This window comes from Vulpes lagopus, chromosome 9 (genome assembly GCF_018345385.1).
Source record: "Vulpes lagopus strain Blue_001 chromosome 9, ASM1834538v1, whole genome shotgun sequence".
Classification (NCBI taxonomy): domain Eukaryota; kingdom Metazoa; phylum Chordata; class Mammalia; order Carnivora; family Canidae; genus Vulpes; species Vulpes lagopus.
Window position 1 is genome coordinate 61,009,044 of NC_054832.1, and position 16,434 is coordinate 61,025,477.

General features: G+C 39.0%; 1 protein-coding gene across 7 annotated transcripts in view; it reads left to right on the forward strand.

Annotated features, from left to right (window-relative positions):
* NCOA2 (nuclear receptor coactivator 2) overlaps positions 1 to 16,434 on the forward strand; it is a 296,902-nt gene that overhangs the window by 168,680 nt on the left and 111,788 nt on the right. For 6 of the 7 annotated variants that reach the window (XM_041768982.1, XM_041768981.1, XM_041768987.1 and 3 more), the window contains one exon: positions 14,853 to 14,957. In XM_041768982.1, the coding sequence (XP_041624916.1) occupies positions 14,872 to 14,957 (86 nt within the window). In that variant the 5' untranslated portion in view covers positions 14,853 to 14,871. Of the gene's footprint in view, positions 1 to 14,406; positions 14,624 to 14,852; positions 14,958 to 16,434 lie in introns of those variants that run through there. The other variant, XM_041768985.1, reaches the window with a different exon arrangement.

Below are 16,434 nucleotides of genomic sequence, written 5' to 3' on the forward strand. Positions count from 1 at the left end.
TAATCAGAAATATGGATCAGTATATATTAGATATTATAGTGTTATTTATAGTAGTAAAAAATGGAAGCTGTCTTAATTAACTAGAGAAGATGATTAAATATATTATAGTATTTTCATATAATGGAATAGCATAGAGCCACTAAAAAATTATGAAGACACTTAATATCACAGAAAAATTTTAGTGTATAACAGTAAGAAATAGGTTTTTTTGTGGCTCCATCGGTTAAGCATCTGCCTTCGGCTAGGGTTATGATCCCGGGTCCTAGGATTGAGCCCCACGTCGGGCTCCCTGCTCAGCAGGGATCTGCTTCTCCCTCTGCTTGTGCTCTCTCTCTCTCAAATAAAAAAAATCTTTAAAAAAAAAAAAAAGAAAAAAAAGCATGTGTAAAACTATATATATTGCTTGTGCTTAATTGTATATGTAAATATAAGACATTTGAAAATACTGAGCAGAATTTCTTTTTTTAAGTAAATGGTAGGGACACCTGGATGGCTCAGTGGTTGAGCATCTGCCTTCAGCTCAGAGGGTAATCCTGGGGTCCGCGGGATCGAGCCCCGCATCGGGTTCCCAGCGGGAAGCCTCATTCTCCCTCTGCCTATGTCTCTACCTCTCTCTGTGTGTCTCTCATGAATAAATAAACAGAATCTTTAAAAAATAATAAGTTAATGGTAAATCTCTGGGTGGTAGAACTGTATGCAGTTTTATTCACTAACATTTTGTATTTTTTAAATTTTCTATACTATGAGCACTATGAAGCAAAACTAATAAAACTTTTTAAAAATAAAATTCTTTCTTTAATCTCTTCAGGAAGAGTCATTTGGGATGAATTATTTGGGAAGTCATTCTTGCTCATAATAATCAGCAGTGTATTTTCTAAATATTTGCAAACCCGCCCGCATTATCTGTTCCACAAATTGGCTGGGTTGTGAGCATCAGGCTTAAAAACTTGTGGAGCTTGTTGTTTTCTGTTTGTTTGTTTTGGATAACAGGGTTCTTGAGATCCAGAGCGAATAACATAAAGCTCACCCTTCATGGTGTACAATTCAGTGGTGTTCAGTTGATTCACAAGTTGTGCAGCCGCCACCATCCAGATTCAGAACATTTTCATTAAGCTGTAAAGAAAGCCTGTACTAATTAGGAGTCACCCCCCATTTCCCTTTCCCCTTAACCCCTGGCAACCACTAATCTGCTTTCTGTTTCTGTGGATTTCCTAACTCTGGAGAGTTCCTATAAATGCATCGTCTGCTGGGGGGTGTTCTGCAGTATCCTGTTAGCTGGTCTTCAGCCCCTCCCCTCCCTGCACTGCCAGAAATATCATCTGTGCCACCATCGTGCTGATCTTTCTGGCATCACTGGGACTTTAGCACCTCTGGCTCACAGCTTTTCATTGTGCCCCGAGTTCACGAAATCAGCAGGAACTACTACTCGTTATGGCATGGAAGGGTTTCTATATTCTGACTCCACAAAGTAGACACTTACTAAATATCTGGTGAATAAATGAATCCGATGAATAAAATTTAGTCTGCCTTATCTGTCCCTTTCCTTCTGCCTCAGGGAAGAAGATGATTACTAGGAGTTAGTCAAGTTTCAGGTCACTGATGGGGCAAGAAAACGTCTCTCTAAAGTTTAGGGCGGCGGTGGCCTTCAGCAGGCATGGGAAGGGCCACAGGGCTTGGGAGAGGGCCGGGCCACCCCCAGAGTTCCTCATTCCCTGGGCTGCAGCCCAGCCAGCTTGTGACATGTGACAGTTTCTAGGCGGCACTTTCAGACCATGGTTCCAGAGCCTGACAGCAGGCTGGCGGGGCAAGAGGTTAGGCGAGGAGGGAAGGATCGGGGCTCCCCAGTTAGTCGGGGGATAAGCGTCACCAGCCGCTCTGGCCCAGCCTTGCTCTTGGCGCCGACACTCTGCTGGTAACTCCTAGTCCCTCACCCCCCACCCCAGCTTCACTTTGAAAAATTGTGCCCACTCTTCAAAACCCAGCTCAGGCATTCATAAGACCTTCACCCCATCTCCCCACAACAAGAAGCAATTTTTCTCCTTATTAGCACTTTGCATTTTTCACATATACCGTATTCTGTTAGTTCCATTCTTGTTTCTTCCTCCTAAATCTTTGATTTCTTGAGATTAAGTTTAGTTTCTTACTTGGCAATTGTACTGCCTTGTCCCTAGAACACAGTAATTTGCCCGTAGCAGCTTACTGAGTAATTATTAGTACAGTTGAACATCAGAAGGAAAGAAATGCAAATAGATTTTTAAATTAAAACCCTATAATTTAAGTTATATTTTTAATACCAAAAAGAGACCTACCTGTATTAATTAGAAACTTAATCTTATGTGAAACGTAACCGTCCAGGCCCAAATGTGTTTTTGCCCTAAGTAATAGTCTTAGCTCTAGGTTTTAAAATGTTGGCTTAAAACAAAACACCAAACTAAAGAAATCTTATGCCTGTGTTATGAGGATGCACGTGATGTGTCGTGATTATCTCTGAGAGCCAGCTTCATTTTCTCCACATTGTCTAGCCCAACTGCAACCGGGTTTGAGTTTCAGAATGAAGTCTTATCCTTTTGGTTTCAGTACCAGACGAAAGGATTATAATATAGTTAGCTGTCTCTGAGGTGTCGAGCAATTGTCTTCATTTCTTTTAAGTGTCACTTCAAGCTTATTACTTACCTGTTATAGTTAAATAACGTGCAACAACAGTCTTACAGATCTTTATCCATAGATGTAGGCTTTACTCTCTTGGTGGAAGCATGTTTTAGGACTAATGAAAGAAAAAGGTAGAGAACAACACATTCTGCAATAGGAGTTTGTTTTAATCTTTTCAATACCTAACTCTAGGTTACCCTTCTTTGGTCCATTAAATTATTATTATTTGTAACACACTTCAAGCTAATTTGAGTTTAAATTCTATAAACTACTCAGTGGGCAACTAGAAGCTACCATTCTTGAGTCCAATTACCTTTTTAGTTCTACAAAATACTGTAACTCTCCATCTGAATTATTACAAGAGGAGAAAACCCTCCATTTACATCTCTCCAGGACAACTCAGTCCTCTTCACAACATCCTCAAAACCTGAGGTCTCTCCGGCCTCTGATGCTGAGATCAGAGAATTGGGCTCTATTGTACAGTCACAGTAATAACAATACGATTGATTGTACTTCTGAAGGCTGTGTGTCCCAAGTTTGAAACTTAAACTGAAACATAAGTCTCCTGTAAACTACTAGAATATGGTCAGTTTCGACAAATTACCGATATTCAGTCTTTGAGAGGAAAAAAATAATGTTTTAGTTCATAGATTTCGGTGCCAACTTTATTTTTTAAATGCTTTTAGGATAATGGTTCTTGTAAATAACTTTCTACATTCTAGTAATTTTCAGCAAGTCATTCTGTAGGTATGTGTTACTTGCAAGTAAAAATACTTAATTTAGTTTATTTTTATAAGACCAAATTGAATGGGGGTGGGGCTGTTGATCCAGAGCTGCCCTTTTTCTATTTTTAATGGCAACCACTGCCTCACAGCAAATACTGTTGAACGTTATTGTAACAATGTGACCAAAAGCAAGTTTATAGGAATTGGTATGGTGAGAAAATGATTCAGAGGTCCTCCCACCAAACCAAGTTTTTCCTCCTTGCTCATTTTCCACTTGTGTGAAAGAGTGGTAGAGAGCAGAGAAAAAACATAAAAAGGAATATTTCGGAAAGACTTCTTACACATAGGTTTTACCTTAGTAAAGAAACACAGTAATTTAAACTACCAAAGGAGCTTGTTGCCTTCTGCTAGTTTCTTCTCTAAGCACAAACATTTAATTTGGTTCCTGTACTTTATCCTTGGGACATGCTTAAAAATTTTGCCCCTACTTTGTTTTCCTCTTTGATTGGAGATGAAGAACTCTGAAGAAAGTCTGGAGTTAAGATAAGTGAGAAAGAAAGTGCAGGAAAGAATGAATATCCACAGTCTACTCTGTGGCACCCAGAAAGTGCAGAGGGAAATGGTAGCAGGGCAAGCGAGCCAAGAGAGTGCCCTGAACCCTCCCCAGAGGGAAGCAACTAATGATTCAGGAGAAAAGTGTTGTTTTAATTCTTCTGGGCTGGGGAACTAATAGAAGGGAACCTTTAATTCTTCCTGCTGGAAGCTGAGAAGCCTTCATAAAAAGGATGGCTTTTCAGCTGAGTTTGAGGGATATGATTTTCCTAAGGAAGAAGAGTAATTTTTGTAACCTTTGCTGGAAGGCTCTCATGACATGGGTATTTTTCTTGCTTTAAGAGAGTCATGTCAGTAGGAAAGAAAATAGAAAGTTCCTGAAGTTAAAGAGAATAAGTGATTAAGTCCAAAATGACCAAGAGTTTCCTCTTCCTTATATGGAAGAACTTAGGGTGAAGGTGGAGTTTGTTGTAAGACAGTTTCAGTAGTTTGGAAACTGCTATAGAATATCTTTTGATTGATCAAAGGAAATAATTTATACTTCAGATTTCGTTTAAATGAAGTTCAATTTCTCGTTGCATCCATTTGGGACAGTCTTTGTGTTTCTTACTTACTATAGGTAGGCTTACCTCACTTTATGCAATATTCTTCCAAAAATATGCATGTAAAAAAGTGTACATTTGTAATTTGCATTCCAGAGAGCTGGTTATTTTAAAAATCTCTTTTTGGTTTGGTTGTTTTGGTTTTTTTTTCCAGCAGTATAGCCAGGTTTCTCTCTTTACTCCCCTTCTCTTCTTCCTTTCTCCCTGTTCTCCCCCCCTCCTCCTTTTTTTTTTTTCCTCTTCCCTTCTTCCTTTTTTTGGTAAACTCATAAAAATCTGATGTGTTAATGAAAGGAAATTTGGAAAATAGAAAAATTACACCCATAGTGCCCATCAACACAATTTAACTGCTAATATTGTGATGAATTTTCTTCCAATTTTTTTCTATAAATTAATCTTATCCATCTGTTTTCACCATCAGCTTAAATTATTTCATGAACATTTACATGCTATCAAATTCAGTCTATAATAGCTTAGATTTATTAAATAAAACCCTCACTGGTGTATGCTCTTTAAATCTCTTGCTCTCAACAAACTTACAAAGATAAGTATTTTTCTTGAAGAATGAAGAAACTTAGATTTAAAGAGCTTAACTAACGTAATTAACAGAACTATTATGTGATATTCCTGGGATTCCAAACCAGAGTGAACAGCAGAGGATGTACTCTGAGCCATGACATTGTACAGCTTTTCATGGTTGCATAATAGATTCTGTTTTGAATCTTCGGATTCTGTTAGAAAGGTCCCTGCTCAGCTGTCACTCTATCAAGAGAGAACTTTACTGACCACCCATTTTTGAAAAGCTACATTGTATTCTACCCTAATCCTGCCTAATTTTTTTAAGTGCTAATCACTGTCTGATATAGTAAATGTTTGTTTCACTGTTTCTTCCCCCTCCACTGTCTTATTAGAATGTAAGAGTCATGGGGGCACCTAGGTGGCTCAGTCGGTTAAGCCTTTGGCTCAGGTCTTGATTCCAGGGTCCTGGGATGCAGCCTTGCTCAGCGGGGAGCCTGCTTCTCCCTCTCCCTCTGCCTGTTGCTCCTCCTGCTGCCCTCCTGTCACATGAAGAAATTAAAAATAAATAAATAATAATGTAAGAGTCATGGGTAAAAGATTTGGTCTGTTTGTTCACTGTTGTATCCCCCACTATGTAGAACCATGGCATGACACTCCAGAGGTGTATTTGTTGAATGATTCAATGACCTCGCCTTTAGGTTACCTTTGCATAAATTCTGATTTTCTAAATCAGCCTCCATTAGGACTGACAGACTGCAATAATCACATGATCTGTGCTTCCCTCTGTAAATCACAAAACTGATGATGCTGAGGTGTCTGGGGCACTCCACACTTCTGTACCCTGCAGTGGCACTGCCTGTCTACCAAGAGCCAGCTTCTTATCTAGACTGGTTTATGCCACTTGTTGTAATTACATAATTTAATTAAATATTATGTGACTAATTATGAGTTTGAAAAGACATATGCTTCTGTAACAACCAGGATGAATGCTTTGAAAAACTCAAATGGACAAAAGTTGCTCTGAAATAAGTATATGCCTCATATCTATAATAGATAAAAATAATAAAAATATACTTTGTAAGCACTTAAATCAGATTGTCTGCAATTTCTAGCTCTGTTTTATTTTTGTTTTATTTTTTATTTATTTATGATAGTCACAGAGAGAGAGAGAGAGAGAGAGAGAGGCAGAGACACAGGCAGAGGGAGAAGCAGGCTCCATGCACTGGGAGCCCGATGTGGGATTCGATCCCGGGTCTCCAGGATCGCGCCCTGGGCCAAAGGCAGGCGCCAAACCGCTGCGCCACCCAGGGATCCCTCTAGCTCTGTTTTAGATAAACAAATATCGAATAATGTCTTAACATAAATATGAAACTGCAGTGGAGACTGATAAATGTATATTTTTAGTTTAAAGTTAAAACAAAATGATTAAAGGTAGTAGGTATCATTTTTATGATTGCTTTGATACCTCACTTTTAAAATTAATCAATTACTACTTCTATAGGAAAAGAAAGGTTCACCATTTGGAATGAAACTCAGCATTCTTAGTGTGCCAGAGAAAATTTCTAGGTGGTTTTGTTATTTCAATAACTTCATAATAAATTCAATAATAATAGTACTAATTCATTTCCCTTCAGGGAATAATTGCTTGTGAGCTGAGGCATGATTTCCTCTGCAGCAGAATGTGAACTTCAGAAGGACAGGGACTTTGTTTTGTTCATGGCTCTATTTACAGTGTCTACAGTACCTGGTGTATTAATTAGGTATTGAGTGGATAGATGAATGGTTCTAAAGGATGTATGTTTTTTGTAGAAAGAAATGTGCATTTTGCAATAATACCATTAGATTTGTAGCAAAAAGAAAAGTACTTTCAAATTATTCACTGACGATCAAATTAAATTAAAACATACTACTTTCTATAATATATATTAATTTGTTTCTCTCTTCAGGGAAAGTATTGAAATACAGGAACCTCAGTACTCCCATTGTGGTTAAGAAATGAGGAAGTGTTTGGATTCACTTACAAGCTCTAAAACTTCCTAACTGTGGCCTTGGTCAAGTTGCTTTATTCTGTATCTCCATTTCCTGGTCTGTAAAATGGGGATAAGCATAGGTTGTTACAGGCACTGAAGGGGTTCATATATGTGAAGTGTGTAGAGAGTGCCTGCCAAGCTATTAAGCACTCAGTAAATGATAGTTATTATACTGAGTTATACCTGAGTTTGACTCCTGACCTGTTATTTTTCTGTGTGACTTGGGCAAATTACTCAAGAAAACAGGTCAGAGTGGTTAGATGATCTGTAAGGCGAGAGAGAGAGTGTGTATACACATGCATATGAACATAAACATGGGGATTTTTAAGCAAGAAAATGTGTGCCAAGGGCTCAACTCGTTTAAGTACTTTATAAATGTTAGTAAACACACATACAAACCCCAACATACTATACTATGAGAAAGGGCTTTCATTTACTTACCTAAAAATGTTTTACAATTGGAATAATTAAAAAAAAATCCTCTTTATTTAGAAACAGACTCTCTTGCCCTTGCCATTTCGGTAAGTTTTTCTCATAAATTAGGGAGATTTTCTTTAATCTTATAAGGAAGTTTAAAGTAGGTTTCAGAATTAAGACAGATAAATGAATTTTGATCTGGATGAGGTATGAAATTCGAGCACAAGTACTACACTGTAGTTGTTGGTTTGATGGCTTCTTTCCAGTATATGAAGCCTTCAGGGGAGAGCAGGTTGTGGGCTAAGTATGCCGGGCTCCAAGGGGAGGGCTGGTCTTCCTTTATGCAGGGGATGCAGCTTCTTCCCTACGTTCTGGTCCCAGACCTTACTGAGACCTCGCCTTGCTATTCCTGGCCATATTAGCGCCGGCTGACGTCGCTGGGGCTCAAAGCAGCCCAGCCACCAGCTATATTAAGGAACTTAGCCTATGAGAATTCAGAAAGCAGAAACCATCCTCTGCCACTGATGTCAGACTAGACATTTTTCCCCTGTTGGTAATGATAGTTTAGAACAGCTCTCTGCTCCTTACATATTCTGCACTGGATTTTGCTCAGCTAAGACTTGAAGAGGAGTTTCCCTTCTCTAGGAGCCATGTGGATGATGGAAATGTGACAGCGAAATATTTGTGTACCCGGTGCACGCGAACTTCACCATTTCTTTGATTATTGCAGCATGTGTTACAGAGCCACTGCTGCCCATTTGCAGCCTAATGTGTTTATTACAGTCTTCCCAATGGCATCTTGAAGTGTCTTTCAGCTAAAAAATTCATGAGTATTATTGGCTTTCAGTCAGAAAATGGAATATGTCTTCTAGTTACTGTCTAATATACCACTTTAAGGCCATTATACAAAAGTAAATCTAAGAGCATATTGAAAAGGAAAGAATTTTTTAGCTTAAACATTTGTTTATACAATATACTACTTTTCTGTGGAGTAAGAAATAGCATGAAGGAAGGTAGGTGCTGAAGCCATTTTACTCAGGGAATAGGAGTACAGAGCTGCAGGCTGTTCTCTTCTTTAATCCCATCTCTAGCTGTAAACTGTTAGTATTTTATTATTGAAAAATCATACCCTAATAATAGTACTTCGTGTTCAGCTACTGCAGTCAATGAAAAATTCAAGCATACAGTAAGTTGCTCAAAACTATTGAACTTAAACTGAGAATTTGTTTCCAAATAAGATGCCTTTTGTTCTGTATTTATGTGAAGTGAGTTTCCTAATACTTTACAGTTTAACTGTTGTCGCCGTTATGAATTAACATGCAGTCTTACAATTTTGAATCTGTAGATACACACTGTAATGTGAGAGGCAAATTAATACTGTGTGAAAAGCAAGAAGCAATATAGCATCTTGTAAAGATGAAGTTAAAAGTGCTCTTATGGCCTAGTTAAAAAGGGCTATAACACTTTAATAAAAATAATATACCCTTGACTAGCTGCAGTTTATTTTTGAAATACTGTATAGCCTCTTCTGCTACTTGTTAAACACATTAATTGTTTTGCCAGTGGAAAGAAAAAGTTTGATTTTTCTGCGTGCTCTCATCCCTACACTTAGTAAATCTACACAACTTATATTTGCATGTGTAATGTTCCTTTGTTTGCTTATTTATATGAAGCAACAGTATATCCTTGCATAATCTGTATATTTATTGCAGAGAATATTCATTTAATTCTTGCCAAGAGTTGAGGTATTGCCAAAATAATGTTTGCTTTGGGTGATTTTGTCCACCTGACACTTTGAAAAGAGGTATTTCCCCTCCTCCTTCTATTCGGTGTTTTTTATCTCTGTATCAGCTTACTGACTTCCAAGGTCTGGCCATTCTCTACTTTCGGTCTTTCTCAGGCATCTACACCCAAAAGCACATTTAGTATTTTTGAGCATTAGATACTGTTTTCTTTTTGGCTTATCAGAAAGTATAGCCCAGAAATTGTTCTTTCTAAAGGAAAGGGATCCCTCCCAGAACACAGTATGCTTTAAGGGAAAAAATGTTTCAAGTTTAGAATGAGCAAATGTTTTTCACTTGTGATAAAGAAATAGTGAATGCATTGTTCCCTGCTGAGGTGGGCTCCTGAAAAGATTCTCCTTTCATAATAGAACAAATAGAAAAGCATTTTGGTGAAGTTTTATATACAGTTGCAGTATTACTTGAGTATTTCTTAGTCTTACAAAGTATATGAAGAATCAGACTACAGAATATACAGCAATGTCATATATCTCTCGTAGAAAGAGTTCAGAAAGAACCTTGGAAGCTATAGAAGCCTTTCTGGTCTCATATCAAGAGCTAGATGATTTATCAGGTATCGGCTCCTCTTGTAGGTGTTGATAAGAGAAGTTGTTTCAACAGCTCTTTGTATATCAATTCATTATAAATTTCATCGCAAAGTAAGGAATTTCAGAGAGGGTCTAACTTAAAAAATATTTCTTGGAACTAGTAGTAAAGAGATCTAATGTTGATCACTTATTATGTTTGGATTTCAGCAACACTGTTATCCTTATTTATTCTCTAACTGAATTTGTTCCACATATAATAAATCTGACAGTTTTACAGGCCTTGTTTGGAAGATGGCCAGTACTGATAAAAGATAAAATGCACATTATCGTTTGCATGAAGTCTGGATGATTAACTGGCTTTAATGGTATGAGACTACTGTGAGCAACAGCTTTGGTACCTGATGAGTTATATTGATGAATTTCATGAACGAAGAGTACAGGTTTTGTGTTTAGGCTTAACATTCCATTTTGCTTTCTGTCCTTAGGCTAAGGCTATAACTGGCATTGTTCACCCCTCCCGGAATATTGTTACTTTAAAAAAAAAAAAAAGGCAAGCCTTAATTCTGGTGGTTGTAACACCTTTTATCATCTAGTTTATACAAGTTGGTATCAGAGGATGTAAGGGAGGAGGTTCTGTCACAGTGGGAGCAGGACTATTGTTTGTTGCAGATAACAAGAATGGACAAATTGAAACTCCTTTTCCAAACTTGTTCGTTCACAACCCCCCACATCTGGTAGAAACTGGCTTGTTCTCAATTACTGTAATTACCATCAGATACGACCCAAGAGTTTACTTGTGTCATTTTCAGTTTTTGTCATTTACATTGAACAGTTTCAGAATTGAGAGTGAAATGCTGGAGAATTTTAATTTCATGCGAATATTGAAAACATGCAGAAATTTTAAGAAACTTACTAATTTAGGCCCACTTACAAAATAAAATAAGGTTTCTAAACCTTCAGTGCTGCCCTTTATTTTTCATCCCTTACCCTTTTATTGGGAATGGATTTTTAACTTTGATCTACAGAAATGCATTAAAACTCATCTATCCATAGAGTGTATTTTAGATTATTTTTCTGTGCCTAAGTGTACACTAGTAGTCACAAATCTATGTATCAAATCTATCATTGTATTGCTGGTTTTTCTCTGTGTCACTTTGAGTGGGAGAAAAAATGAACTCACCTAGCCCCAGCGCATGTTCCAGTGTGAAATACTTACACTTGCTGCCAGCTGATCCTCACCTAGGGCATGAAGAGTATCAGTCAGAGTCCTCTAGATTAGAGCACCACACTTCTCTTCTTTGAGCACCTCATTAATGAGGCTCACTGTTACTTATTTGGTTCATCCACTAAAGACCAGGGCGGAAATCCACACATCTGCTCCAGAATTTCATATACTTCTTCTGGCCCTGTGGCAGGCAAGAGAGAGACTCCCAGGAGCCAACTACTTGCCACCCATCAGCACCACCACCCTTCTCCTTTCTAGGCTTCAGCCCTAAATTTGTTTGTTTGTTTGCTTGCTTGCTTCCTTCCTTCCTTTTTCCCTTTTTTTCCTTTCTTTCTTGTCTTTTTTCCCCTGGTTCATGAGCAGTAGTTCAAAGGGAGCATCCCCAGCCTAATGGCCATGACTGGCAGAGTGCATCCACCTGTCCCTACTTCCTACAGACCCCCTCTTTTTTTCTTTCCTTTGGTGGTTTACAGGTTGGTTGGCAGTGTGTACTGGGCATACATAGCCCTAGGAAAATTGCTCAGAAAAGTGGACATATGGGGTAGACACAGGAAAATAAGAAGCAAGGAAATTCATAAAGTTAATTTTTGTTTTATTTTGAGGAAATGTGTTTAAGATACCATCACATAATAATAAAAGAGAAAACTTAGCCCATAAATAACTTAAAGAGGAAATTAATGATGTTTTAAAGTTACAAATAGAGTGGTTTGTGAGCCAGTATTGAGTAGACACAAATATAAACAATCTGCTCAAATGGTTTTCTATACTTAGACCAGAAATTATTAGCTTCTTGCTTTTGCTCCTTATCTCCTTCCAGCCCTTTAGTTGACATATATCATCAGTTCTGTCCCCTCATACAACATTATAATTATTAGTATATATATTTTGGGATATTTAAGAGAGATGATGGCTGAAGCTAATGTTAAATCCCAAAACTGAGGATAGATTTAAGTAAGATAATCACTAATATATTGTGTTTTGAAAAGCTTTCTAATCTTTCTGATTGTACTGTATTTTAAAATATAAATAGTGATACCTTGTGTGGGGGGGCAAGTAGCCGTTTTCATCAACAGACTTAATCCATGTAACTGCTGTATAGGGCATTTTGTTGAATATTGAGTGTTACATTTTGATGATAAAAATTTACTTGAATTTTTATGAAACATAGAATAAATACTGTTTCCACAGTGAAATTCCTGGAGGTTCATTTGTGGAAAGCTTACTTAGATTAGATGGGTAATGTTTTTCCTTACACTCTCATGAGTGAAACCGTGAGAATCCAAGTTTGCAGAGAAATAGTGAGAAGGAATGTGCATCAGTATCATCTGCGTAGGGTTTTGGTGTTGAGGTTTTTGCTTCTCCGTTGTCCTCTTCTACCTGTTGTGATGCCCTGGCCCCCTTCCTCACCCTTAGAACTCGAAGGCCATCCTCAGGCCAGCTCAGTGTGCCCCTATCCCAGCCAGCAAAGTGTTCTTTCTTGGACCTTCCAGTACTCGGGAGTATGCACCAGTTACACGATATCTTTACCGATTTTACCTATTGCGGTTTTTCCCATGTACAGATGTGTCTCCCCTCTTACGTTGTGTTCATCTCGAGAGCATCATTCCTCCTTGTGCTTCTCGAGCACCGATCCTGACTCATACCAGCAAGCAGTCTTTGAATGAATGGATAAATGGACGAATGAATGGGGAGTCCCGCACAGAAACGCATGCAATCCATATCTTGCTGCTTCTCCCTTCTGACCTGTGCTTATGTGATCACTGGAAGAATGGCTTATTTGATGAGACCTTTGCCATAACGTCTCCATTAAGAGTACGAGTGTGTAACCCTGTGTACAAATATCCCAGCTCTGGCATTTGCTAAACTGCTTAACTCCCCTGGGCTGGAGATGCTAATGACTGTCCCCACTGAACAGAAAAGGCAAGTAAGCCATGAGAGGTAACTTCTTAAGGTCCCACAACTAACCAAGCGGTAGAGCTTGGACATGGATTACGTAAATGCAGCTTCTCTCCCCAGTTGCCTCTCCTAGTCTGTTTCGATGATTAAATCAAGTACAAAAATTGCTTAGTGTGAAGTAAATGCTAAATGAATAACCAAATACAGATTATATTTTATTATCAGCCCCAAACTGTGCCCACGGTACAGGACCTTGGGACTTGGCTACATTACTCCCACCCGCAGGAAGCTCAGGCATTAGCTTTCAGAATTGTCCCCTCCTATGCGACCTCTGGAATATCATGTGTGATTGGTGCAGCCTACCTCGATTGATACAGTGTTTCTTCATCCTCCTTACACATGACTCTGAAAAAAATTAATTTCTCTGCACTCTTGGATCAGAGGTGTGACCAGAAGAAGTGATTGTAGGGAGCCTGAGCATCTGGATTACACGGAGGGAAGGCTGGGCAGTGTGATAGGTATGTGGCGGTGATACAGTGATGGGTCTTGGGTGGTGTTTTCTTAGCCCACCTTCCTCTTTGTCCTTGCTCTTGATGAACCTGTTATTCTGACATCTTTCTTAAGTCTTTGACTTTCCACTGTCTGGCCCTTCCGTCTGATTTTTCCAATCTACAGAAAGTAAAAGGCCACTACAGAAAGTAAAGGAGGGTGAAGGTGACTTTTAGAAGCCTGGGAAATGGAAGGAAGGGGGAAGTAGCATAGAACTGGATGGAACTCTAAGAAAGACTTTTAAATGCTGACTTAGTCTTTTTAGGCAGCATTTTTTTTCTTTTGCTAAGCAGTTATTAAGCACCTTGTGCTTAAACGACCAAACCATCTCCCCTCAGCATCTTTGTTATAGTCCCTTTGTCTAGTTCTCTAGAACTTAAACCTCTATCATTCTGTTCTTTGTGTATTTAAATATTATTTTGATTTTACTAATGATGACGAATGGGAACACACTGATTCCCTTGCTAAATAACCTTTCATTTTCTTATTGGAAGGAATTCAGGAAGCAGGAGCCAGTAATTGGCCTCCTTCGTTAGGGTCAATAATGTTCCCTGCAGGATTTTTTTGTTTCTTTTTTTTTTTTTTTTAGTATATTTTAAGACCTCGGGTGATAGCAGCTAGAATTAGCCGAGGGAGGGAGCATCAGGAGCGGCAGGATGTGAGAGAGGAAACCACCGAGGGGAGGTGTGCTCAGGAAGGCGAGCTGCAGGGGAGAGCGGGCTGGGAGGGCGGAGCAGCCGCAGCTGCCGCAGGGGTGGAGGGAACGGGAGACTCCACGGGGAGGCGCGAACATCCTCCCTTTGGGGAGCGTTGCTTATGGAGGCCTTGTGCAGGGGCCCGGACCAGCGGGTCAGACGTAGCCCAGCGGATTTGGAAACATTCAACTTAGTGGTGGGGCACTGCCTCTTCCCAGGGCCGTCTGTCATGGGTGAGCTATTGCAGCACAGACTTCACATTGGCCAACCCCAAACAGAGACTGGGAGGAGCCCCTTACAACACCTGTAGTTTCCCCGTGGTGCAAGATCACTCCTGAAACTGAAGGCTGGCTGCAGAAACCCCGGGGCCAGCCGGCTGTAGTTCATGGTGCTGCCGAAACACAACGCCTGCTTAAAGAGTCTGGGCCCAAGGAGGTAGGCTTGTTTGCTTTTGAAACGTGAACCTTTACATATACTTCACTTTTAAACAAGGTCAGAAAAAATTGAGCCCTTTCATTAACAGTGACATGTGCATATTAATCAAAACAATGTGTTAATAACTGTTGTCAAATTTCTGATTGAAGTTCAAGTTCTTTAATTGTTGGTAAATTGATCTGGCACTTTATCATCAGCTCCATTCTCTCCCCCCCTTTCTTGTTTTTAGTTGCTGATATGTGTTCAAGATGAGTGGGATGGGAGAAAATACCTCTGACCCATCCAGGGCAGAGACAAGAAAGCGCAAGGAATGTCCTGACCAGCTTGGACCCAGGTTAGATTCTTGCCAAGAAGCAGAATCAGTGCTGCCTGTGAAAGCCACATATGCATGCTTCTTTAATATTTTAGCATTGATTTGACACCTAATCGAATACTGTTTGTTTTTTCTCCTTTAGCAGTTAAACCTTTGAATATGTATCATTTAGCTTACATTTTGGTTATGCTAATCAGTTGCAGGGTTTGTTATTCTTTTATAAGAAGACGAAAGCTATATGCTCCTTCTGATGTCTCCTGTGTACTTGACTATTAAAGCAGGTTTATTATATAATTTTGAGTCTTCCATATTTTTTCTGTTAGATTCACAGGATGTCGTAAAGACAAGAAGATCCCATAGTAGAATTTGCTGTTAATTTTACACTGTTTTATTTTTATTTATTAACATTTTTTGAGTTGGTGACAAAAGATTGTGCCCTTCAGTGAATAAAACAAGTAATTTAAAGCAAGTTCCGTGTCATATATTATGGATGGAAGTGTTAGTTGTTTTCATCTCCATGCAGGATAGTTTAGCAGTATCTAGTAAAATTATAAATGCATATCCTCTTTGAACTAGCAGTCCACTTCTAGGAATTTTCCAGCAGTATACTTTCACACATGTAAAATGGTAGACACTTGAGTTTACTTACTACAGCATTATTTAATAATTGCAGAAGATTGAGAAAAACCCAAATGTTTGTAGGGAACTATCTAAACAGCTATGATACCTCCATAACCTGGAATACAATACAGCTATGGAAAAGGAATGAAGACACTTAATGGATTGATATAAAAAGAATCTCTTAATATTGTTACAGAGAAAAGTTTTTTTTTTTTAAGATTTTATTTATTTATTCATGAGAGACAGAGAGAGAGAGAGAGAGGCAGAGACACAGGCAGAGGGAGAAGCAGGCTCCATTCCATGCAGGTAGCCTGATGTGGGACTCCATCCCAGGTGTCCAGGATCACACCTTGGGCTGAAGGTGGCGCTAAACCGCTGAGCCACCCAGGCTGCCCCAGAGAAAAGTTTTGAAGCATGTTTATGGAGTACCACCCTTTGTATAAATCATTTGTTTTAGGATAATTAAGAAATACTTTAGAGTTGTTAATCCATTTTGGGGGATGAGAGCTAGGCTAATAGGGGACAAAGAGAGGAGAGACTTCATTCTTTTGATTACTTATATAAATGATTTTAAAAGTTAAGTAAAAACAGCAGCTTCTATTAAATGGCCTGCAAAAAGATCAGATGAAGAATAACAAGGAAGACGACTAGGAAAAGTCATTAAGACAGGAAGAGAAGGAGAAAGAGCAAAAAATATTTTATATTCCCTTTTCCCCTTTTAGCTGCCAAGCAGAACAAGTCTAGGAAATCACTACTGTGCGCATTCCGGACTCCAACCCTCCACTCCAGTATGTGGCCTCCAGATTCCCCAGTACCTCCTGGCTATCAACACCTTCTGTCTGTCAAACTGCCTGTAATGCTCAGGAGCCCACTGGAG